The sequence below is a fragment of the Microcaecilia unicolor genome, chromosome 10 (assembly GCF_901765095.1).
Source record: "Microcaecilia unicolor chromosome 10, aMicUni1.1, whole genome shotgun sequence".
NCBI classification, from domain to species: Eukaryota; Metazoa; Chordata; class Amphibia; order Gymnophiona; family Siphonopidae; genus Microcaecilia; species Microcaecilia unicolor.
Genome location: NC_044040.1, coordinates 198227861 through 198254290, shown reverse-complemented (window position 1 = coordinate 198254290; position 26430 = coordinate 198227861). Strand labels below are relative to the sequence as shown.

Genomic DNA, 26430 nt, shown 5'->3' with positions numbered 1-26430 from the left:
AAGCATGGACCCCATATGTGGAGTGGCGAGGACTTTCAGTGTGATATGTGGACAAGGGGGGAACATCCAGTGTGTGGAGATGGTTATGTATATCTGAGTTATTCTGAGGGGGGGGAGGGGAGGGGAGGGGAGGGGAGGGGAGGGGGGAGGGTATTGTTGATGCTGTATTGTTAAGAAGTGACTTGATATATGTGCTATCTTGGTTGGTTGTCTGCATGGAAACTGTCAATAAAAACAATTATTAAAAAATAAATATTATGGGCTTTTTCTTTAAACTTTTATTGTTTTAATTCATTTATCTAGATCTTACATGCACATGGTATTACTTGTTAAACCAAAGGCAAAATCTAAGGGTGGTTAAACAATTTGGAATAAACTGTGTTGAGCTGTTATTTTTACAATATGTGTATGGACGCCTGTTCTGGTGTGTGCATGTAATAATGTTTGAATAACTGTCTATACTTATGGCTATGATTTCTGAACATGCCACATCATTAAAGGACAGACTTTTAAATGCCAAAAAAAAAAGAAAATCGTTCCACTCCTTAGCTACCACCACTCCCTTTTTCTCTATAGGGGTCACCAATTCTTTCTTCAATGGGCCAAAGAGGCATGTACAATATCCATTAGCCACAATACTATCTATATATATAAAACTCACCCTCAACGTTCTGAAGACAGTGACGTCAGTGAAGCCAAGCCCTGACTTCCCTCAAAAAGGTTCGAAGGTTCGTGGTGGTGAAGCCACCAAAAACGCTCCGGGCCCCGCCCTCGAGGGAGGAGCAATGGCAGAACAACCAAGGGGTTGGCAGGGAGGGAGGGAGGCAGGGGGGAAATAGCTCCGGGCCCCGCCCTTGAGGGCGGAGCAGTGGCAGAACAACGAAGGGGTTGGCAGGGAGGGAGGCAGGGAGGCGGGGGGACATCGCTCCGGGCCCCGCTCTTGCGTAAAACATCATGAAGTTGAGGACGGAGCAATGCCAGAACAATGAAGGGGTTGGCAGGGAGGGAGGGAGGCGGGGGGGGGGGGGGGGGGGGGTGTTGCCGCCGAAAACCTTGATGGCAGAACAACGAAGGGATTCACAGGGAGGGAGGCAGGGGGGTTGCCAAATCGCTCCGGGCCCCGCCCTCGCGTCAAACGTCATGACGTTGAGGGCGGAGCAATGGCAGAACAACGAAGGGGTTGGCAGGGAGGGGGGGGGGTGTTGCCGCCGAAAACCTTGATGGCAGAACAACGAAGGGATTCACAGGGAGGGAGGCGGGGGGCGGTTGCGAAATCGCTCCGGGCCCCGCCCTCGCGTCAAACGTCATGACGTTGAGGGCGGAGCAATGGCAGAACAACAAAGGGGTTGGCCAGGGAGGGGGGGGGGGGGGGGTGTTGGCAACGAAAACCTTGCTAGCGCCCGTTTCATTTGCTCAGAAACGGGCCTCTTTTACTAGTGATTCTATAATGACGAACGGAACCAGATCAAGAGGAGAAAGAGTCACCCTTAGTGATCCTAACAACTCTTTAATCTATCTGCTGATAACAGATTAAGGGCCCCGAATTCTAAGCCGCGCTATAGGCGCGCCAGCATTTTTAGCACACTAATGCTAGAGACACCCAAAGGAATATATGGGTATCTCTAGTGTTAGCGCACGCTAAAAACGCTAGCGCGTCTTAGTGAACAGGGCCCTAAAGGAATTCAGTTCAAAACCTTGTAGATACCTTCCAAAAACTTCTGACGTATCCCTCACCTTAATATTCATCACCTCCTCACCTTCTTTACAAACTACTCTGTCAATCCCTGCAAGAGACAAGTTGCCGTAATACTGTCAATGAGTTCACTCCATAATTACAGAAGAACAGATACTTTTGGATTAACAATTTGTCAGTCACCAATGAAGTGTTGAATGTTATAGAAATTTTAATAAATGGTTCTGCTCTATCTAGTGACAGTACCCAAGATCAGATAAGGGTCAAATGGATGGCTCAAATGGTTTTTCATCCTGTATCTTACTCATCCCCTTTGTAATATATCTGATTGGCACGTACTATAATGGTTCATTAGGTCCTTCCTCCTCTGGCTTTGAAATGGCTCATCAATCTATAATCCCATGTTCCAAGTTGATTATTTCTTGATATATGATATACTGCACATTGGAATCCATCTATGAGGTTCACAATTAAATAAAAATATTTGGGGAAAAAGGAACTCTATTATCAGATTGATTAAAACACACATTAGGTTAGTCAATCCAGATGCTACACCTGCTAGGGCTGATACAGCTCAATGACCCTTAGATTCCAAATGTTGTTGTTTTTTTTTTTCAAAAAGGTTAAATTTTCAGACCAGTTATAAAATTTTGTAAAATATCTAATTAACATAACAAAGCCTTTTCCCCTGCAGCTTGATAAAAGGACACCACAATATGATCCCACACAGAGCCCCCCTCCCCCCCCCCCAAAAAAGTAATTAACAGCTGCTAATCTCTGACTGAATAGTAACATAGTAACATAACATAGTAACATAGTAGATGACGGCAGAAAAAGACCTGCACGGTCCACCCAGTCTGCCCAACAAGATAAACTCACATGTGCCATTTTTTGTGTATACCTTACCTTGATTTGTACCTGTCTTTTTCAGGGCACAGACCGTATAAGTCTGCCCAGCACTATCCCCGCCTCCCAACCACCAGCCCCGCCTCCCACCACCGGCTCTGGCACAGACCGTATAAGTCTGCCCAGCACTATCCCCACCTCCCAACCACTCTGATCTCTGACTGAACCACATGAAAAAAAGACTGAGCAAAGACATGAGTTTTCAAGAGCTTCTTGAAATGGCCTGCGTTCGCACAAAGGCGCAGATAGCCAGGCAAAGCATTCTACAAAACCAGACCTGCAACTGGACACTAGCGCCACAAAATATGATTTATAGAGATGAGAGGCACAAGGCAACGATGATAACAGCCTGTGATTTAAACACTATTTCTTGGGCTGGAATCTATTAAGCCTCTGTCTCTTATTAAAACAAACAAACCAAAAATTTCCAATTAAAATCAGGCAACAGTTCGTTATTAATTTGATCTTATTTTATCTTTTCTTGTTTGGATTTAAGTTTATTAAAATTATTTTTGAATAAATAAACCTGCTTCTTCAAGTGACATGCCAGTCTTTTGCCCCACCCAACATTTGATTGAACTCCTTCGCAAAGACAGCAGCTTAAACACCTAATGCTGGCTATTTTCCAACATGTTCACTCTCTGTTCTTAGATCCACCCGTCCAGCTCACTGGCTTAGAGGGAGTCAACCAGGATTCGCTGGCATATTAAACCTCCCGCTCAATATCTGTTTACTACCAGTGAAGAAGACCAGCACGGACCCGTCTCTGTTGTCAGTCTTATCATTATTAATTTTTTTTTTATTGATTAGTATTTATTTGCCACCTTTTGAGCAAATTCAAGCAAAGTGGTATACATCAAATATAAACTGGAAATAGGCAATAAACAATTACAACAGTAAAATATTCAAACAACAGTACACATAAAACATCTAATAGACACCAAAATGTGGGATACAAATGTAACAAACAAATAAATAAATAAATAAAATGGACAAGCAGAGATTTATTTATTTATCTGTTGCATTTCTATCCCACATTTTCCCACCTTTTTGCAGGCTCAATGTGGCTTACATTATGCCGGAATGGCGATCGCCAATTCCGGATTGAGAAATACAAAGTAGTATTACATTTAAAGTTCATAAATGCTGAAATAAATGATAAAGTAAGTTAGGTAAACAGTTCATTTCCGGCGTGAGAGATAAGGGGGTAATGCATTAACGTTCATTAGTGACAAATTGATTGAAGCGAACAGGTATAGAGAGTTCGATGTTGTCTGGTTCTGGTAGAGTTTTGATGTCAGGTCATTTATGAAGGATCGTTATGGTATGTCTGTTTGAACAGGTTGGTCTTTAGTAATTTCCGGAAGGCTGCCAGGTCATGCGTTGTTTTTATGGCATTTGGTAGTGCATTCCATAGTTGCGTGCTGATGTAGGAGAAGCTGGATGCATATGTTGATTTATATTTGAGTCCTTTGCAACTGGGGTAATGGAGGTTCAAGAATGTGCGTGATGATCTTTTTGCGTTCCTGGTTGGTAAGTCTATGTTGGAACATATAGACAAAAGATGGGGTGACAGGAGTTTAGAAAGACAATAAACAGGAGCCCCTGACAAATTAATTGAACGTATTTTGCAGGAATGAATGAGGTTTCTCAGGAAGAGGCAGCTAAACAGTAAGACTCCTCAGCCACCGGTACTAGGAAAGGAGATGATGCCATTTTAGTGTGTATAGTCAAAGTCGGAGGAGTAGGCTCTTGAACAACACTAGTAGGCGACGTAGATTAGGAACAATCTCTTTATTTAAATATACACTCGACTCAACACAGCCGTGTTTCGGCACTACAGACGCCTTCTTCAGGAGTCTATGAACTAAAACCAAACAATGGTAATATAACAAACATGCAGAACAAAAGTAAAATAAGTGTAGAACGTTAAATGTGTGATAAACATAAATTCCATGTAGAATTAAAAAATTAATAAAAACAATTTTTGTATAAAAAATTATTATTAGTATTGCAGAAATGCTATAATATGTATACACATATTATAGTTATACAAAAATGTTTTTTTTATAAAAAATGTTTTTATTAATTTATTAACGTTCTACACTTATTTTACTTTTGTTCTGCATGTTTGTTCTATTACCATTGTTTGGTTTTATTTCATAGACTCCTGAAGAAGGCGTCTGTAGCGCCGAAACACGGCTGTGTTGAGTCGAGTGTATACTTAAATAAAGAGATTGTTCCTAATCTACGTCGCCTACTAGTGTTGTTCAAGAGCCTACTCCTCCTACTCCCCCTTTCCTCAGATTCTACTTTTCGTAGGAATTTGTGTACCTCCAACCCTTGTGGTGGTTTGGCTTGCTTGTATAGTCAAAGTCGCACAGGAGAGAGAGATGTTTGCACTGCACCTGTGCCGTCAGTGCTAAATGAAACCTGAGCTAGGGCACTGTTAACTATCTGTGCTGAAAGGCCATTGCCATGTCTGTGCTGATGGAGTTGAAGGAGTATCAATGCCACTATCTCACCTTAGTCTTTTTGATGGCTAAGACACAACAAAAGATATAGTGGAATTGGAAAAGGTGCAGAGAAGGGCGACAAAGATGATTAAGGGGATGGGACGACTTTCCTATGAGGAAAGGCTAAAGCGGCTGGGGCTCTTCAGCTTGGAGAAAAGGCGGCTGAGGGGTGATATGGTAGAGGTATATAAAATAATGAGTGGAGTGGAAAAGATAGATATGGAGCGTCTGTTTACGCTTTCCACAAATACTAGGACAAGGGGGCATGCGATGAAGCTGGAGTGCAGTAAGTTTAAAACAAATAAGAGAACATTTTTCTTTACTCAGCGCGTAATTCGACTCTGGAATTCATTGCCGGAGAATGTGGTTAAGGCGGTTAGCTTAGCAGAGTTTAAGAAAGGTTTGGACGGCTTCCTGAAAGAAAAGGCCATAGAATGTTATTAAAGGAACGTAAGAAAAAATCCACTATTCCTGGGACAAGCAGTACAAAATGCTTTGCTCCGTGGATCTTGTTGGGTGATTGTGACCTGGATTGGCCACTGTCGGAGACAGGGTGCTGGGCTAGATGGATCTTTGGTCTGTCCCAGTGTGGCGATGCTTATGTCTTAACAAGATGGCTGTGCAGGTCTGAGCTAATAAGAAGTGCCTTCACCTACATGTGTGGCAAGATGCCTGCATTTCTGTATCACTTGGGAAGGAACTTTGAGGATGCTTTCACCCCAAGGCCTGTGCAAGCGTGCAGGAGACGGCTACACTTTAAGCTTAGAAAACTCTAATACGATCAAGCCATTTTGGAAGATCCATAGCACTGCTCCTTTGTGGCTGCACAGGGACATAGAAGCAACTTGCACCGAGGAGGTTCTACCTTCTCCTCCTCGGCTTCAATTCTTGTCTATTTCTGCTCCTTCCCTCCTCCCGTCCATCCTTGCTTTTGTCCCAGCTAACCTTTGCTTGCACTCTACAGACTAATTTCCTGGTCTGACATCAGCTTGTCGTTCAACAATGTCTCCGTCTGTCCAGACACGCAGGACTGTTTTCTCCAAGTACCTATTCTGACTTGTCTATTCTTGGAACGCTATTCTCGAGCCAGCCAGTCTTGTCTCGGCTATTATATAACTGTCAAATTGGTGAATATCTATCTGCCAAAAATGTTTCTAACTCTCAAATTTAAGTGAGTCAAACGCATAATTATTTAATGGGTACCTGGCAAGTTTCACTGTTCTGTAGACTACTGTAAGTACATATTATGTTTGTACTTTGAACACTTAAAATGTGCTGCTAGATTCTGGTATTGGTATAACTTAGCACGTGGAAAAGAGATGTATATTTTACATTTCCTTTTAACACTACTATATATGGTACTCTTACCACAGTGTATAATTTAAATGATATTCTATCATACAGATCCTCCCGCGGGAGGTGGTGGAGATGAAAACGGTAACGGAATTCAAACATGCGTGGGATAAACGTAAAGGAATCCTGTGCAGAAGGAAGGGATCCTCAGGAGCTTAGCCTAGAATGGGTGGCAGAGCTCGTGGTTGGGAGGAGGGGCTAGTGCTGGGCAGACTTATACGGTCTGTGCCAGGGCTGGTGGTTGGGCGGCGGGGATAGTGCTGGGCAGACTTATACGGTCTGTGCCAGAGCTGGTGGTGGGAGGCAGGGATAGTGCTAGGCAGACTTATACGGTCTGTGCCAGAGCTGGTGGTGAGAGGCGGGACTAGTGCTGGGCAGACTTATACGGTCTGTGCCGGGGCTGGTGGTTGGGCGGCGGGGATAGTGCTGGGCAGACTTATACGGTCTGTGCCGGGGCGGGTGGTTGGGCGGCGGGGATAGTGCTGGGCAGACTTATACGGTCTGTGCCAGAGCCGGTGGTGGGAGGCAGGGATAGTGCTGGGCAGACTTATAGGGTCTGTGCCAGAGCTGGTGGTTGGGAGGCAGGGTTGGTGGTTGGGAGGCGGGGATAGGGCTGGCCAGACTTATACGGTCTGTGCCCTGAAGAGGACAATACAAATAAAAAAGTAGCACATATGAATTTATCTTCTTGGGCAGACTGGATGGACCATGCAGGTCTTTTTCTGCCGTCATCTACTATGTTACTATGTTACATACTTAGTAGGCTGTAGAGATAGGAATCAATTTGGATCTACTACTACTACTACTATTTAACATTTCTAGAGCGCTACAAAGTGTACGCAGCGCTGTACAAACACAGAAGAAAGACAGTCCCTGCTCAAAGAGCTTACAATCTAATAGACAAAAAGTAAAGCATTTAAATTTAAAATATTTAAGCAGTCAAGCACAAGAGAACAGTCACAGAAGGACTGAAGATGTTGAAGGGTGGTCAGTGTGATTAGGTGTAACTCTGGTTGGAGTAGTGGGAGAAGGTGATAGAAGAATAGAAATGGGTGATGTAAAAGTAATGAGTGGGTTGATAGGGAGGTTATATAAGACATGTCACTCTAGGGGTGGGTGGGTAGAGGGGTAGGGTGGGCGGGACTAAAGTCTAAAGCAGGAGAAGGTATTCTCTGCAGCCTATCTGTGAGACGGAAAATGCTCTCTGAAGCTGCTGCTATAAGTTGTTAGTTTTCTCTCCCTGAAAGAGATCCAAGCCACACCCACGAAGTTCAAACTGGCTGTGGGGAGGGGGAGGGGAGGAAATGGCAGTGCTTGATGAAAAAGAGAGCTCAGTTTGATAGGAGATATACTATAGGATGTCATTCTGAGGCCAGGCTAAGTCTAAAGCAGGATCTATTAGAGTTTAGTGTAAATTTTGCCTTTGTGAAATTTCTCCTGATGTTCCTTGGTACAAAACCCGCAAAAAGACAAAAAGCGGGGAAACAAGACTTCCACAAAAATAACAAACAGCAAGGAAAAAGTGGAAGACACCGAACTAGAACCAAAATGATCAATACTTCAAAAAATAAAAATAATAGTCCAAGGGGCTCAATAAAATCTTCCAAAAAAAACCCCAGCCTTTTATTCTCCAATAGTAAAAAGCAGGATGCACTGACATCTATGACCCAACACGGGACGTGTTTCGGCTTGCAAGCCTTCCTCAGGGGTCCTCACAAACAAGTAAATACAGTAACAATAAATTAACGATGATACAATGAGAAAATGTACACCAGTGGAAATTAAGTGGAGAGTTTTGGAAATCATACGCATGGGATGGGAAGGGGGCGATACTAAAAGATTGCTTAACTTTAGTGAATAGTACTGGATGTTTACACTGGGGTCAGTTTCACCCAATGGGTTAAATCTGGAGATTGATTGGCTGTCTTTTTTGTAAGAAGCTGATTGGGTGGTTTGGAGTTAGTGTTGTGGGGTTGGGTCCAATTGAACATTTACAACGCGATGATGCTCACAGCATCTACGCTGGCAAGTTAAGGAGGCAACTGAGTAGTATGGTGTCAAAGAAAAGGTAGGTGGGCAAAATTTATTTTTAATTTATGATTAGGAGATGATTTTTAATGTTTAGAGTGTTTGCATAATAAAAGCTCTCTCTTGTTATAGGACCTATTGCCCTGATGCAGCAGAACAACAGAAACTCTGTAATACTGCCGACGAGGAAGCAAACCAGGACAGCGTCTTCAAACCAGTGTGTCAGAAATTCAAAGCACACGTTAATCTGTTTCAACGTCACGCACTCACAGAAACAAACAAAATGTTCCAGCGCGCCTAGTGGACGTGCGTAAAAAATTAAATTACCGCCCAGGCCTCGCGGCAGCTGGGAGATAGATTAAAATTGACGCACCTAGGATGCGCGTACGTGCCTACGCGGTTTAGTAAAAGGTCCCTTTAAATCTTCATTGCCCCAAGTACAAAGACATGGCCCCATTTGCGTTTCTAACCTGCGTTAACCGTGTATGTGCCTACAATGTCCTTATAGGCACCTACACAGCGTGTGCGCTAATTGTAAGCGCGTTAAAAACGCTAACGCATCTTAGCAAACAGGGCCCTTAGATTGCAAGTCCACTAGGGACAGAGAAAGTACCTGCATACATGTAAACTGCTTTGGCTGTACATGCCTCAGAAAGGCAGTATATCAAATCCATGACTCTTTACCCTTTGACCCTTTACTTCTTTTCCTCAACCGAGGAGGCAGTGCATGCAAATCACTCTCATGAATATTTATTGCAGATATCCTGAAAACCTGACTGGCTGGGGTGCCTCCAGACCAGGTTTGGGAACCGCTGGCTTAATACGTTTTTAGCAATAGGGTCCTTAATAAATTCATCATACCCACTTTAGCGCCTATATTTTTATTTTTACTTTGCTTAAAAGGTAGTTTAAAATTTCAAAGTTCTTTCCTCAGTCTTCGTGGCCGTGGCCTGTAAAAGCACCAGCCTATGTTCTGGTGACGTCACTGGAAAACTCAGCATCTCTACCTCCATCAGGAAAGGGGCACAACCCACGTGTTCAGACTGGTATAGCAAAGACCATAAGGAAAGGAATTTCAAATTTCTTTCCTCTGTCTTAGTGGCCGTGGCCTGTAAAAGCACCAGCCTATGTTCTGGTGACGTCACTGGAAAACTCAGCATCTCTATCTCCATCAGGAAAGGGGCACAACCCACGTGTTCAGACTGGTATAGCAAAGACCATAAGGAAAGGAATTTCAAAGTTCTTTCCTCTGTCTTAGTGGCCGTGGCCTGTAAAAGCACCAGCCTATGTTCTGGTGACGTCACTGGAAAAATCAGCATCTCTATCTCCATCAGGAAAGGGGCACAATCCACGTGTTCAGACTGGTATAGCAAAGACCATAAGGAAAGGAGTTTCAAAGTTCTTTCCTCAGTCTTCGTGGCCGTGGCCTGTAAAAGCACCAGCCTATGTTCTGGTGACGTCACTGGAAAAATCAGCATCTCTATCTCCATCAGGAAAGGGGCACAACCCACGTGTTCAGACTGGTATAGCAACGACCATAAGGAAAGGAGTTTCAAAGTTCTTTAATCTGTCTTAGTGGCCGTGGCCTGTAAAAGCACCAGCCTATGTTCTGGTGACGTCACTGGAAAAATCAGCATCTCTATCTCCATCAGGAAAGGGGCACAACCCACGTGTTCAGACTGGTATAGCAAAGACCATAAGGAAAGGAGTTTCAAAGTTCTTTCCTCAGTCTTCGTGGCCGTGGCCTGTAAAAGCACCAGCCTATGTTCTGGTGACGTCACTGGAAAAATCAGCATCTCTATCTCCATCAGGAAAGGGGCACAACCCACGTGTTCAGACTGGTATAGCAAAGACCATAAGGAAAGGAATTTCAAAGTTCTTTCCTCTGTCTTAGTGGCCGTGGCCTGTAAAAGCACCAGCCTATGTTCTGGTGACGTCACTGGAAAAATCAGCATCTCTATCTCCATCAGGAAAGGGGCACAACCCACGTGTTCAGACTGGTATAGCAAAGACCATAAGGAAAGGAGTTTCAAAGTTCTTTCCTCAGTCTTCGTGGCCGTGGCCTGTAAAAGCACCAGCCTATGTTCTGGTGACGTCACTGGAAAAATCAGCATCTCTATCTCCATCAGGAAAGGGGCACAACCCACGTGTTCAGACTGGTATAGCAACGACCATAAGGAAAGGAGTTTCAAAGTTCTTTAATCTGTCTTAGTGGCCGTGGCCTGTAAAAGCACCAGCCTATGTTCTGGTGACGTCACTGGAAAAATCAGCATCTCTATCTCCATCAGGAAAGGGGCACAACCCACGTGTTCAGACTGGTATAGCAAAGACCATAAGGAAAGGAGTTTCAAAGTTCTTTCCTCAGTCTTCGTGGCCGTGGCCTGTAAAAGCACCAGCCTATGTTCTGGTGACGTCACTGGAAAAATCAGCATCTCTATCTCCATCAGGAAAGGGGCACAACCCACGTGTTCAGACTGGTATAGCAAAGACCATAAGGAAAGGAATTTCAAAGTTCTTTCCTCTGTCTTAGTGGCCGTGGCCTGTGTTTTCTCCCTGAATGCTGCCAGCTGACAGGAAGACATAAAACTCCTTCACAAGCTGCACTTCTAAGATAAGTGTCCTTACTGGCCCATAAAATATTTGGCTCATAATGACTACTGGTAGAGCATTCTTTTCTTTTCAGATTGATATGACTGTGCTATTTTGGATGCACCCAGACAACACAAACACTGGAAAACACATTTGTGAAATGTGAAACACTGCGTTACACATACTGCAAGTCACTTTTAGGTCAGGTGTCTTTCAAGGTCACAAGACGAGTGCTTGATTTGGAATGTTGCACTCGCTGTTCTGTGCTTTACCCATTATGGGAAACAAGCTTCAATACCCTTAAACTGGCTTAGTGTAAAAATGGTTCTTTTCAAATGTTAGTTTATCCCACTGCCTAAGAAAAAGGTTGCAAACAATATTCTTTATTTAAATTTCAGGTCAAAAGTAAATTAACTGTATTCATAACCACTAAAGGCTGGGAATACGGACATTTCACCACCTGGCATTTATTACTGACAGTTCATCTCTAAGACACTATATCACATATTAAAGCTAAATGCATTCAAAAAACATGCAGTAAATGGGGGGGGGGGGGGGGGGTTGCTGCTAATTGCGGCTTCCTTGTGTGCATCTCCAAAAGAAATCAGAAGTGCCAGGACACATCGGCACCTGTTCTTTTGTACCCAAAATATGAGCCTCACTTAGGGGCCCTTTTACTAAGCCACGTAAGCGTCTACGTGCACCAAAATGGAGTTACCGCCCGGCTACCGTGTGGTTCTTGTGGTAATTTCAGTTTTTGGCGCACGTCCGAAAAATAATTTTTATTTTCAGGTGCGCGTATCAGACGCGCGCCAAGTGGCATTTCACACTCGTAGCTCATTACCGCCCGGTTACCATGTGAGACATTACCGCTAGGTCAATGGCTGGCAGTAAGGTCTCAGACCCAAAATGGACACGCAGCAATTTTCATTTTGCCGCACGCCCATTTTCGGCAAAAATGTTTTAAAAAGGCATTTTTTTTACAGGTGCGCTGAAAAATGATTCTGCGCGCGCCCAAAACATGCATCTGCACTACCGCAGGCCATTTTTTCAGCACGCCTTTGTAAAAGGGACCCTAAACGTATACTAAAGCCATGCACCGCTGAATCACTCTCCTATTTTATCTACACAGGATTGGAAAATGCTACCTCACTTACTCCCCCTCACTCCGTTCCCATCCTCCTCAGCTCAGTTATGATATGTGTTATGTACCGTATTTTTCGGACTATAAGACGCACTTTTTCCCCCCCAAATTTGGGAGGAAAATGGGGGGTGCGTCTTATAGTCCGAAGGTAGCGAGTTCTGAATTCGGGATCGCCCTCCCCTACTCACGTCACGCGATGTTCCCTGGTGGTCTAGTGACGGTCTCGGCGAGATTCAAAATGGCCGCTGAGACTTCAATTCTCGGCGGCCATTTTGAATCTCGCCGTGACCGTCAGGCAGCATACAGGAGGACGGAGAGCAGCGCGCTGGGCAGGAAAGAAGGGGCTCTTTCCTGCCCCGACGTCACTAGACCACCAGGGAACATCGCGTGACGTGAGTAAGGGAGAGCGATCCCGAACTCGGGGGGAGGGCGATCCCGAACTCGGACAAGACGCACCGGAGCACCTAGGTGCGTCTTATGGTTCGGTGCGTCTTATAGTCCGAAAAATACGGTAATTGCCTGCTGGTGATGAACTGTCATGGTTCTGACCTTTCATCGTCTATATGCGCAGTTTTCCACGCATATTCATTGCGCCTTATGGGGTCCTTTTACTAAGTTGCGGCAAAAGGAGGCCGGCGCTGGCATCAGTGCGTGTTTTTGACTTGAACTGAGGCCCCCTTTTACTGAAGCGCGGCCATTTGGGGGGGGGGGGAGAGCACTTAGCGCCACCCATTGAGATGGCAGTAAGGGCTCCCGCGCTATTTATTAACCTCCTTTATAAAGAGGTTCACCCAAGGCGATGTACAGTAGGTACAAATTAACATAAAGCCTACAATTTTGTTAACAGCGTAGCAATAGTAAAACGACCAAATATAAAAATAAATACAATGAAGAGGTAAACTTGAAAACAGCAAATTGAAACCTAGTAATAGGATTACCATGAAACAGGATCAAAAATATACACATTTGACAGCACTGAAATTCAAACAACAGAGGTATAACGCAATGTCAGCATAATAACAATGAAACACCTAATAAGCACGCATTAAAACATTCAAATAACATAGCTATGATACTAATGCTTACCATATAGCCGATGGGGCCAAGTGCGGATATGTAGATGGGGACAAGGTGAATGGCACAGAGTCAGTTGGGATAAATAAATGGGTGGCTAAACTCAAGGCAAATTCTTTTCCACTCCCTACTATAATTGACCCATGATCCTCAAGTATTAATAATGAACAAGCCCAAGCTCTGCAGGTCAATCATCATCATCATTCTTTGGGCTTTATATCACATTTATTAGTATGTTGTTTATTTATTTTTATTTACTGGGATTTATTAACCACCTTTATGAAGAGATTCAATCAATATGGTGTACAGCAGGTACAATCCTATATAATAAAACGCACCTCCAACATTCTGAAGCTGACTGCATGGCTGAGGCATTCCTGCTCTCTGTATCCATCTCCTGAATTGACATCACGTACTTCCGGGTTCGTCACAAGCAGAAGTGACCAACCACACGAGGTTTCTCGGCTTCAGAATGTTGGAGGTGCATTCTATTAAATAGGATTGGTCAGTTCCTTGAAGCACAGCCAGAGCTCAGCATTCTGCACAGTAACTCTCAGACACCAGAGAGAGAGGGGGGGGGGGGGGGGGGCTGACACCAGAGAGGGGGGGGGGGGGGGGGGAGGTATCTCTGTCACACACACACACACATACACTCTCTCTTTCTCACACACTCTCTCTCTTTCACAGTCAATGTCTCTCATACACTCTATGTCTCACACTGTATCACATTCACTCTCTATGTGTCACACAGTCACTCACACTCTTGGTCTCATACACTCAGTCTCACAGAGAGTCTGTGTCTCACACATATTCTCTCTCTCGCACACACTGTATCTGTGTGAAACACACTCTCTCTCACACTGTGTCTCACATAGGCACTTGCACACACTCTCATTCTCACACACATACACACTCTCTCTCTCACAGACACACTCGCACCCAGACTCACTCACTCTCACACACTCGCACATTCACTCTCTCTCTCACACACACAGTCACTCTCACATACACTCTCTCAAAGATACACACTTGCTAGCGCTTGTTTCACTTGTGTCAGAAACGGGCCTTTTTTACTAGTTTAATATAAAACTCACAATTTTGTTAACAGTTTAACAATAGTAAAAATGACCAAATATAAACATAAATACATTTATTTTTAGCATCATAGCAGGACATAAAGGTATTACTGTCTAACCACTAATTATCACTCTTCTCACTATTCATATGAGACAATTTTATATTCTCAGCTCCTGAAGCTGAATTATTGTACTTTTAATAAAATCCACTTTCAGCATCATGGCAGGAAGGGCTGTCAATCAAATGGAAAGCACACAAAAATAATCTTTTTAGAAAGGGTGTGGCTTCTTCACATCAGTTCTTTTGCATTTGTGCAGTGAACCAGGCACACGTCGATGCTGTATTGTTCAATGCTTAAACAATATATATTCTTACACTTGCAATTTGGTTGAGTTTACAGTACCATCGTCTTGCAGCTCTGGAAAAGCAATTTACGTTTCACTTCTAAGTACTGCTCTGACTGTAAGCAGTGCTTCATTGGTGCAAGTCTCCGGACGGTGACTCCATTTTGGTGCGTGTTGGGCACGAGTAAAAGGACCCCAATATTCTCCTATGCCTAAATATGAGCCTCATGAAAATTTTATGTGTAAGAAGTTTTAGCAAGACTCATATTTAACTGTATAAGAACAAGCCGCATATTATCTATATAAATAATTCTCACCTCCAATTCTGAAGCTCACTGTGTGGCAGGGAAACACTGAAGCCCTGTACTGTTGCAGCCTCTCACACCACTCATTCTCACTCTCACTCATACACCCGCCCTCAGCCACGCCCCATCGGGACATAATTCGCAACCTCAACGTTCAAATGAAGTCACTCAAGCCCCACCCACTTTCGTGAAGGGTTCGTGGATTCATGGTGGTGAAGCCTCTCCACTGCCCATACCTGTCTGTTACGCCCTCGCGTCCACCGTGATGATGTCAAGACCAACGTCACGACCAAACTGACGTAGGGAACGAGCGGGTCATGAGGAGGTGGAGCCAGGATGCAAGTGGCGAATCCGGGGCATCGGAGGCATGAGAACAGTTCCCTGGCCCCACAGCCGCAACACAAGCAACGCCGGTGAGTGGGGGGGGGGGGAGGAGGGGGTTCGGGAGACATAGGGAACGAACGGGTCATGAGGAGGTGGAGCCAGGACGCAAGTGGCGAATCCGGGGCATCGGAGGCAGCCGCAACACAAGCAACGCTGGTGAGTAGGGGGTGAGGAGGGGGTTCGGGAGGAAAACCGCGCTAGCGCCCGTTTCATTTGCGCCAGAAACGGGCATGTTTTACTAGTTTGAATATATTTAGCTTGAATACACGATGAGAGTGTTCTGTGATGAAAAGTCCATCGTAATAAAGTAACTACACCAACCTTATTGAACGAAAAAAGTGCTTAACAAAACAATGCATTTATTTTTATTTTATTTGTTACATTTGTATCCCACATTTTCCCACCTTTTGCAGGCTCAATGTGGCTTACATATAACCGTTAGCGGTGTTAGCCGATTACGGTTTGAACATATACATAGTATGAATGAATACAAAGTGATATTGTGGTATAATGAGGTATAAAGTATGGTAGGAAACAGTTGGGGGGAACTTAGAGAGGGAAAGGGGGAAGAAGATTCAGGTAATGTCCGTTGCAGTCTTTGGTTATGTTAAATTTCTAAGATATAGGAAAAGACGTCAGAGACTGTCTGCGGACTTTTACCTATTGTAAGAGGTTAGTCTCAACAGACATAAAGATAATCATAGGTCAGAAACCTCCAAACCCTACCTAATGAACTTTATTTTCTTAAATCATTTTTGATTTTTTCAAAAAAAATTTTTTTATAGAGAACGTTCAGTATCCAGCATTCAATCTCATTTATCTTGATCTGTCGCTTCAAGCATTGATCTTGATGAATCCAAATGGACTTCCCGTTTCACCGTGGAGCTTCGCCAGCGGAATTAGTGTATTTACGCTAAACTAGTCTACAAAATACTGTTGTATTTTCTAGCGCAGGGAGCCAGTGGCGTAGCGAGTGCGGCTGCCACCCGGGACGGTTCGCCGCTGTACCACCCACCCCCCGGCTGCAGCATGACACCCCCCTTCAGCGCATCACCCAAGCCCCCCCCCCCCCCGAGTGCATTCTTGCCTGCCGTGTGCACGCCGCTGGGGGGGGGGGGGGTCGGTTCCGCTGATTCCCTGCTCCCTCTGCCCCAGAACAGGAAGTAACCTGTTCCGGGGCAGAGGGAGCAGGGAACCAGCGGAGCCGACACCCCCCCCCCCCCAGTGGCATGCAACTGGGGTGGACCGCCCCCACCACCCCGCCCTTGCTACGCCACTGCAGGGAGCATACCTGGCAATGAACAGGCAGCATCACGCACTGCCCGGTTACTGCCAGGCTACCGCCAGAGCCCCTAAAGGGCTCCCCCAGGAAATGGCCACGCGGCAAGTGTTAACTTACCGCACAGTCATTTCCTTTTTTTTTTTATTAAAGCCTTTTACCGGTGACGGTAAATGGAGGCCTCGGTACTCAACGAACACACGTACTGGCCCCTTTTATTTTGCAATTCAGTTTCCCTCTTAGGATTTCTGCCTTTCTTCCAACATATGTGGGTAAACAAGTCAATCAGCTTTTATTCTGCATCGTCGAAATAGAAATTAGTGTTCACTATGACAACACCCACAGAAAAATATTACGTAAATTATGGATTTAACACACTGTATAACTTACTAATACAATAGAACGAAAGACATACCGTATTTTTCGGACTATAAGATGCACCGGACCATAAGACGCACCTAGGTTTTAGAGGAGGGAAATAGGAAAAAAAATTTTTTCCCTTTTTCCCTCCTCTAAAACCTAGGTGCTCCGGTGCGTCTTGTCCGCGTTCGGGATCGCCCTCCCCTACTTACGTCACGCGATGTTCCCTGGTGGTGTAGTGATGTCGGGACAGGAAAGAGCCCCCTCTTTCCTGCCCAGCGCGTTGCTCTCCGTCCTCCTGACTGCTTCCTGATGGTCTCGGCGAGATTCAAAATGGCCGCCGAGAATTGAAATCTCGGCGGCCATTTTGAATCTCGCCGAGACCGTCAGGAAGCAGCCAGTCAGGAGGACGGAGAGCAGCGCGCTGGGCAGGAAAGAGGGGGCTCTTTCCTGCCCCGACGTCACTAGACCACCAGGGAACATCGCGTGACGTAAGTAGGGGAGGGCGATCCCGAATTCGCTACCTTCGGACTATAAGACGCACCCCCCATTTTCCTCCCAAATTTTGGGGGAAAAAAGTGCGTCTTATAGTCCGAAAAATACAGTAACTATAGAGGATACCATGGCTACAGGAGCAATGAACATAGAAATTTGTCATATATTCTAACCCATTCTTTACAATGAAATCATGGTCAAAATATAGAACTGCATTCCTAGAGCACAACAAAGACTGTTTTGTCAAGGCCTCCCAATCCTCTCTAACCTCATTTCTTTTGGCACACTGCTACTCAACCTCTGCCATACTGTGAGATGCTTCATTAGCAAAGCCCCAGGGAGCCATGGCCAGGGGCTCTTTTCTTTACAATCCTTAAATCTTTAGGGTCCTGTCACTGTTGCTGGTTTAGAAATTTCTCTTGAGCAAAGAAAGTCCTAAAAAGCCACAAATGATTCCAGAACCTTGGACCAAGTATTCCTGCTCCAGTAGTGGCTACAATTCTCAGTTAAGGGAAAGATTTTGAATTTAGCTCACACCATTCTCAATAGTAGTTCAAGGTGAGCTACATTCAGGTACAGTTCTAGGGGGGTAGTTAATAAGGTGCATTAAGGCAATAACAACATTATTTGCCCCTTAACACACATTAAACTGCAATCGCGTGCATTATATAATCATAATGCACATTAGCTTAGGTTACCATGGGAAACGTGAGATGCAAAGCACGTAAATGAATGCAAAACTCCTCATTATTATGTATTATGCAAGCTGCGTTATTCCAGGCAGGGCCATGCCTAGGGTCTCTGGCGCCCCCTGCAGACTATCAGTTGGCCCCCCCCCCCCCCCCCCCGTGAAAATGATCACGACCCCCTCCATGAAAATGATCGCTCACCACTTGCCACACTGAAAGGAATTGTCAGCAATATTCTTAGAAACAAACTGCTATACATTGCAAAATAAGATAGCAGATGTAAATTCTCAAAGCGGACATATTCTAAACGCTAAAATGAAAATAAAATGATTTTTTTCTACCTTTGTTGTCTGGTGACTTTCTTTTTCCGATCATGCTGGCCCAGTATCTGAGTCTGCTGCTATCTGTCCTCTTAACTCCATTTCCAGGGCTTCCTTTCCATTTATTTCTTTACTTTTCTCCTTTCTTCTTCATTTCTTGCTCTATATCCATTTCCAGCAATTTCTTCTCTCTCCCTGGGTCCTGCCCTCCCATCCATGTCCATTCTTGTCCCTCTCTGCTCTTCCCTCCTCCATCCATAGCCAGCAATCCTCCTCTCTCCCATCCCCTCCATTTTCAGCAATTTGTCCTCTCCCTGGGCCCTGCCCTCCCATCCATGTCCCTCTTTGCCCTTCCCTCCTCCATCCATAGCCAGCAATCCTCCTCTCTCCCCTCCCCTCCATTTCCAGCAATTTGTCCTCTCCCTGGGCCCCCATGTCCATCCTTGTCCCTCTCTGCCCTTCCCTCCTCCATCCATAGCCAGCAATCCTCTCTCCCCTCCCCTTCCAGCAATTTGTCCTCTCCCTGGGCCCTGCCCTCCCATCGATGCCTCGCTGCCCTCCCATCCATGCCTCTCTGCCCTTCCCTCCGCGCCCTGGGGCTTTTAAATCTTTTACTTCCGGTCGCAGCAGCGTCAGTGAAAGCGGAGCGCTGCCGACATCTCCCTTCCCTTCGCGCTCTTGGTTCCCTCAGTATCCGCCTTCTTCTGACGTCAGAAGAAGGCGGGACACTGAGGGAACCAACGAGTGCAAGGGAAGGGAGACGTCGGCAGCGCTTTCACTGACGCTACTGTGACCGAGGTAAAAGATTTAAAGGCCTCGGTGGCGCGGGGCGAGGGTAAGCACCGCGGCGGCGCCCTCCAGAGGTGGGAAGAAGAAGGCAGGACACTGAGGGAACCAACGAGTGCAAGGGAAGGGAGACGTCGGCAGCGCTTTCACTGACGCTGCTGCGACCGAGGTAAAAGATTTAAAGGCCTCGGCGGCGCTGGGCGAGGGTAAGCACCGCGGCAGCGCCCTCCAGAGGTGGGCGCCCCCCCCTGCGTTGCTTACCCCGCTTACTGCATCGGCACGGCCCTGATTCCAGGAAAAATTATGCCAGCTCAAATGCCACTAACTCACAGCCCAATATTCCCAAGTGGCATCTAAAGGGTGCAGTGTAAAACCTTACTTCCACCCTCCCCCTGAAGACAACTCTCCCAAACAGCACCCCCAAACACAACCCTCCTGCAGCCCCCTGTTCTTTCAAAATGGCACTGGTGACTCTTAGCACCCTGTTTATTAAGGTGCATCAGTGTTTTTAACGCGCCTACAATTAGCGTGCGCGCTAACCGCATAGGCACCTATAGGGATATTGTAGGTGCGTACATGGTTAACGCACGTTAAAAACGCTAACACGCCTATAGCGCGGCTTAGTAAACAGAGCCCTTAGGGTACTACTGCGAGGGGTCAAGCTACCTTATAAAAGACCTTTAATAGAAGTTTGACCCCCCCCCCTTGCAATAGTACCATGAGACTCCGCTAGGGGATGTCCCACCATTTTATTTTAAAATTTTTTTAATACAACTAGTAAAAACATGCCCGTTTCTGGAGCAAATGAAACGGGCGCTAGCAAGGTTTTCCTCCCGAACCCCCCCCCTCCCTACCCACCCCTTCGGCGTTGTGAAGCCACTGACCGCCATTGCTCCGCACCTCGTCAACGCACGCCACCTTCATCTCCTGAGTCGTGAAGCCACTGACGCCATTGCTCCGCCTTCGACGTCATCACATTTGACGCGAGGGCGGGGCCCAGAGACAGTGATATCGGTGGCTTCACCATCACGAACCCTTCGAACCCGAAGGAAGTGACACTGACGTCAGTGTCCTCAGAACGTTGAGGGTGAGTTTTACTATATAGGATTACCTCCATTACCCCAGCTGCAAAGGACTTAAATATAAATCAATTTATGTATCTGGCTTCTCTTATATCAGCACAAAATTGTGGAATGCTTTACCAACTGCCACAAAAACTATGCATGTTTTGACAGACTTCCGTAAATTACTAAAGGTTCACTTGGTCAAAGAGACTTACCTAAAGGATCCCTCATAAATGACCAGACATCAAAACTTTACCTAAACAAGTTAACATTGAATTCTTTTTATTTGTCTACTTATTCACATTATTACTATTGAATGTTCTACATTTACCCTTGATCTTCAGTGCCTGAATTGAACTGTATATTTACTTCTTATGACTTATTTTATCTCTGTACTCTAAATGTAATATTACTCTGTATTTCTCATTCCGGAATGGCGATCGCCATTACGGCATAATGTAAGCCACATTGAGCTTGCAAATAGGTGGGAAAATGTGGGATACAAATGCTGCAAATAAAAAAATGGATAAACCACACTATCCTAAAATTCTAGGCGGTGTACAAATAAAACCCTATTCATAATCCAAATTTAAAAGCCAATACTAACATTACAATAAAAATTTAGAATTCACAGAGAATCAGCCATAAAAGGTCTAAACAACTTTGCTTGATATTCTTATATACCTTAATTGTAACTTTTCTCTGTACTTATCGTTCGGTTAATGGTTATCGCCACTGCAGCATAATGTAAGCCACATTGAGCCTGCAAATGTGTGGGAAAATGTGGGATACAAATGCAATAAATAAATAAATAAAGTCAGTAATAGGTGGAATTCAGTGGTCTGTGTCTGATTATGGAAAGACAGATTTGGATGGGCTGGAGTGGGATTTGATGGCGTCTTATTACTGAAATTGCCGAAAAGTTTTGTTTTGATTCCATTCTTCTTGCAATTAAAGGATCCTTTGTGTTTATCTATTACTATTGTTATTGTTATTAAAATAGTAACGACAAAATAACCAACAGCTGAATTTGTTTCAAAGTAGGCTTAAGCTACAGGTGGATACTTAATTCAGTAGCTAAAAATAAGAAATAAAAAGGACATTATTTTTGAAAAGTCTGTCTTTTCATTTTTAAATGACCCCTTCCAACCCCCTCATAAAGGCGCAGTTCCAGTAAGCCTACCTGTGAGATGTAACCAGGAGGGACATGTATAGGAGGAATCGACCCGTTGGGTGACATCATGGGAACTTCCGCCGGCCCTACAAGAGAAAGAAATACAAAATAATTTGAGCTATGTTTTCCACATATGTGTGTGGATGATATTATGCACTTTAACAAAGACTTTGCTAAGTTTACTTCCACTAAAGAAAGAAACTTCCAAAAGGCTGTTATTTTTCTCTCAACATGGATACGTTTCAATTTATGGTTCATAGTTTGCAATAAATACAAAAGTGCAGCAACCAGGTTATAAAGAAATATATTTTCCAGTGGCACAATAGAGAATATTAATAACTATTGAAGAGGGTCCAAGAAAGCACAAAGGCAGACGGTCTGCAAGCTCCAAGATGGAAAATGTACAAAGCAGATCGTTAAGAACGTAATTTATTAATACAACTCAAAAAAATACACATAAATACATATATAAAAAAATTAGCCCGACACAGGCCGTGTTTCGCCCAGCAGGGGCTGCTTCAGGGGCTACACAAAAATCCTCTATAGTTCAAATGGGAAAATTTATATTTGATAATTCCAAAAATATAATATGCAAGCGAGCTGTTTTTTTCAAACTGAGATCGCTTGCATATTATATTTTTGGAATTATCAAATATAAATTTTCCCATTTGAACTATAGAGGATTTTTGTGTAGCCCCTGAAGCAGCCCCTGCTGGGCGAAACACGGCCTGTGTCGGGCTAATTTTTTATATATGTATTTATGTGTATTTTTTTGAGTTGTATTAATAAATTACGTTCTTAACTAACTATTGAAGAGGAAATGCATTTTATGAGAACTCCCTAAATTGAAAAATGCAATTAACCTGTGAATATTCAGCCCGCGGCAGTCGACTGCCATGGGCAGAATTAACTCCTGAAATTCAGTGCCAGGCCATGTCTGGCTGTTGGTGCTTATGTGAGCCCTGGCTGAATATCAGCCCACATAAGATCCATATCCCCTCCCACCCCCCCACCCCCAACACGGCAAAACCCTCCCCTTCACTTCCCCCCAGCGAGATATATATTACCCTCCTGCTCCCAGCCCCTGACGTGACAACACCCCATATCCCCCCTCCCACCTACCCCCAAGTGGCAAAAAAATCCTTCCAGCCCCCACCCTCACTCACAATAGGCCCCCCTCCAGGCCTACCTAAAGTCCTTGGTGGTCTATTGGAGGCAATGGAAGCAGGAGACAAATCCATTTGCTCCTGCACCTAGAAAATGGCTGCCATGATCTCTAATGGCAGCCTCTTGATACTTTGATAGAGCCCACTGCTAGAGACAGGAGCATGTGGGGTTCGCAGGCTCCACGTCTTCATGATTAAAACATTGGCATCATACAAACAGGACAATCAGCAACTTGCCTTGCCAACCTCATATGGAACATACCATTGCTTCCAACCCTAAGAATGTCTTCTCCTCCCCCACTGCTGACCAGCATCATTTATTCGCCAGTATATACTTTATGATTCTACTCCCTCCATAGAGATATGCAGAACCTGCAATCATTGCATATGCTTTGATAGAGATTTCATATCATGATCTCTCCCTTCCAGGTTTTGGGGCACAGACTGTAGAAGTCTGCCAAGTACCATGTCTACTTCCCAACTACTACAGTTGCCATCAGAGCACACTCTAGCCCTTGACCCAAAAACAATGTGCTACGAACACATTTCAGAACATTTTAGATAATCATTTTATAATGATGAAGGCAAACATGAACAGAAATCATTGTATTACATCTGAGACAAAACAGAGCAAAACTTCATAACAACATCACCTATCACGTGATGTCCCATCTCTGTTTCTCTCATGTAATGGAAGGATGCTTCAATTTGCAGTGAAAGGGAAATGGGACTTGATATACCGCCTTTCTGTGGTTTTTGCAACTATATTCAAAGCGGTTTACATATATTCAGGTACTTATTTTGTACCAGGAGCAACGGAGGGTTAAGTGACTTGCCCAGAGTCACAAGGAGCAGCAGTGGGAATCGAAACCCAGTTCCCCAGAATCAGAGTCCGCTGCACTAACCACTAGGCTACTCCTCCACTAGCAACATTCCATGTAGAAGCCTGCCCTTGCAGATCAGCAACGCGGCCGCGCAGGCTTCTGTTTCTGTGAGTCTGACGCCCTGCACGTACTTGTAGGACATCAGACTCACAGAAACAGAAGCCTGCGCGGCCGCGTTGCTGATCTGCAAGGGCAGGCTTCTACATGGAATGTTGCTAGTGGAATAGCAACATTAATATTCCATGTAGAATCTCAAATAGTAGCAACAGAATCTCAATAGTAGCAACATTCCATCTAGAATCTCCAATAGTAGCAACATTCCATCTAGAATCTCAAATAGGGAAAGGGAAATGGGACTTGATATACCGCCTTTCTGTGATTTTTGCAACTACATTCAAAGTGGTTTACATAGTATATGCAGGTACTTATTTGAACTCATCTTGCATAGCCATGGAAGGTTTGATTTCTGTCCCCAATAGAGTGATTACCTCAAAAAAAAAAAAAAATACAAATAATGCAAAAGAAATAAACCTTTCGCAATGGAAAGAAATTTCTAAAACAAGAGCTCAGAGTAACAGACTCAGAAGTAGATTAACGACAAGTAACAATTCTTCATTAAAAAGGTTGATCAATGCAAAGAACTAGCAGAGGGAAGAAGAGTAATGCCTTTGAGAAAGCACTGGACAATCCAAGAAGACTCTCGATAGTGAAACGGTGGAATGGGAACTAAATTTTGGCAGGACTTATCATTCCTATCTTCCATCATATTTTTTGTTTCTATGTTGAAGAAGGATATGTATATTATTGATAAGCTGCCACCTCTCTTATTGAGTCTAGAGATATTGTGGATCTTATAGCCTGGTGGACATATGCCTTTAACAGTAACATCGTTATTTGAGCATAACCAAGTTTCCGTAAGCATGACTAGACCAAATTGGTCACCCACTATATCTAAAATATTCTAAGCGGCGAACAAAGGTACATACAAAGTAAAATATAACAATACAAATCAGAAAACATAAAGCGTGTACGAAGGTAGTCATTGCTATTAGACTGAAGATTTACATTTCTTGTTTTTAAAGTATTGAGTTTTAATTGTTACTTGTAAGGTATAATTAATGGTACGTTATAATTGTCTTCTAAAGAGACAGTTTGGTAGCCAAAGAACCAAGGAATTAGAAGCAGTATAGAGAAACAGCTAGATTAGACATTACTACTACTAGTCATTTCTATAGCGCTACTAGACGTACGCAGCGCTGTACACTTGAACATGAAGAGACAGTCCCTGCTCGACAGAGCTTACAATCTAATTAGAAGCATTATGTACGATTAACAATACCTGAGAGGCTTAAGGTAAGGTTGAAATTAAATATAAAGTCCTTGTCCGAGAGCACACCCCACTGATGCGCACAAAGAGGCACATAAAGAGAGGTGCCCCTTTGGCAAACCCCTTCGGCATGACGCCTGAGGTGCGATGCCCCAGCTACGGTCTCGCTATTGAAGCGGGTGCCGGTGATGCTATCCACTCACCGCCGGCTCAGTTCAAATTTCAACAGATGTCAGCAGTCATGGCAGCAGGATAGCCGGAGCTCAGGGAGGGCTTACCGTGGGAATGGACAAGCCAAGATAGAGCAAGTCCCTGGTTGACAAGTATTAGTGTGATCCTAGCGGCAGTCTTGGTATTGAAGTGGCTGCCAGTGGTGTTATCCAATCATCTTGTTTTTACCACTGCTCTCAAATCAGTTTCAAACAGTATAACATAATATCTAAACCATGTATCAAGCTGGACAAATTCTTAAAGCTACGGATGTCTGGTCTTTAATTAACAATTACCTCCAGTGTATTTTATTTAAAAAAAAAAAATCTTTAAGACAAGGAAAGCATTTGTGGCATAGACTGTATTACTTCTGAAAAATCAAACACCAGCCCATAAAACAACAACCACAACAAAAGTCTTCTATCAGGCTGGGCCATCACAGCATCACCAGTCATAGTAACATAGTACATGATGGCAGATAAAAACCCACATGGTCCATCCAGTCTATCCAATAAGGCAGGCCAGAGCTGCACCTGCCACTCCATGCAGGTTACACTCCTTCACGATGAAATACTGACACCACAAACAGGACAAACAGTCATGGAAAAGTGCTTTTATAATTTTGGTTGCAACATAGTCACATTCATAGTTAATACTTGTTTAAACCAGCAGCCCAACAAACTGACATTTTACTGGCTATCAATCTTAATAAGGTGCCTCCCTCCCCCTCCCTCCCCTTCTGAGATACACTCAGGGCATGTGATATGAATCTTGGTCTTTGAGTTCCTCCTTTTCACTGTTCACAGTCAGAAAGATATAACACAGCAGATGACGGCCCAAAAAAGGACCAACAGTTCCTTCAGCCCTAACCACTTATTTCTTGGCCACTGCAGGAATGAAGACCCAGAAGTTCCAGGCTGCACCAAGCCCTATCATGTTAATCTCCCTGAAACAATTCAGATTCTCTGCCTTCACCTGCTGGTAAGGTGATATAACCCATCAGTCTGCACTGTTTTAACAGGATGAAAAGGAAATCAAATTCCATAGCGAATCGGTAGGGAACGAGAATTCACTAAGGAAAGGGAATGCAAATGAGCTACTCGTTGCAGCTCCGTTGCAGTCACCATTACCTCGGTAGCCAGTCGGAGAATCGGGACGTCCCATTCGGTTATGCTCCTCTTCCAGGTCTCTTCAGCCAATCAAGCGCGTCTAGCTTGCTGGTGTCAGCTAAACGCACTCTGATTGGCTGAAGAGACCTGGAAG

At 44.4% G+C, this 26430-nt stretch overlaps 1 protein-coding gene across 2 annotated transcripts in view; it reads right to left on the bottom strand.

Annotated features, from left to right (window-relative positions):
* The window catches only part of FNDC3B (fibronectin type III domain containing 3B), a 549281-nt gene that overhangs the window by 227343 nt on the left and 295508 nt on the right, over nucleotides 1-26430 (bottom strand). For both annotated transcript variants that reach the window (XM_030216206.1, XM_030216207.1), the window contains exon 4: nucleotides 21590-21666. In XM_030216206.1, the coding sequence (XP_030072066.1) occupies nucleotides 21590-21666 (77 nt within the window). The remainder of the gene's footprint in view (nucleotides 1-21589; nucleotides 21667-26430) is intronic.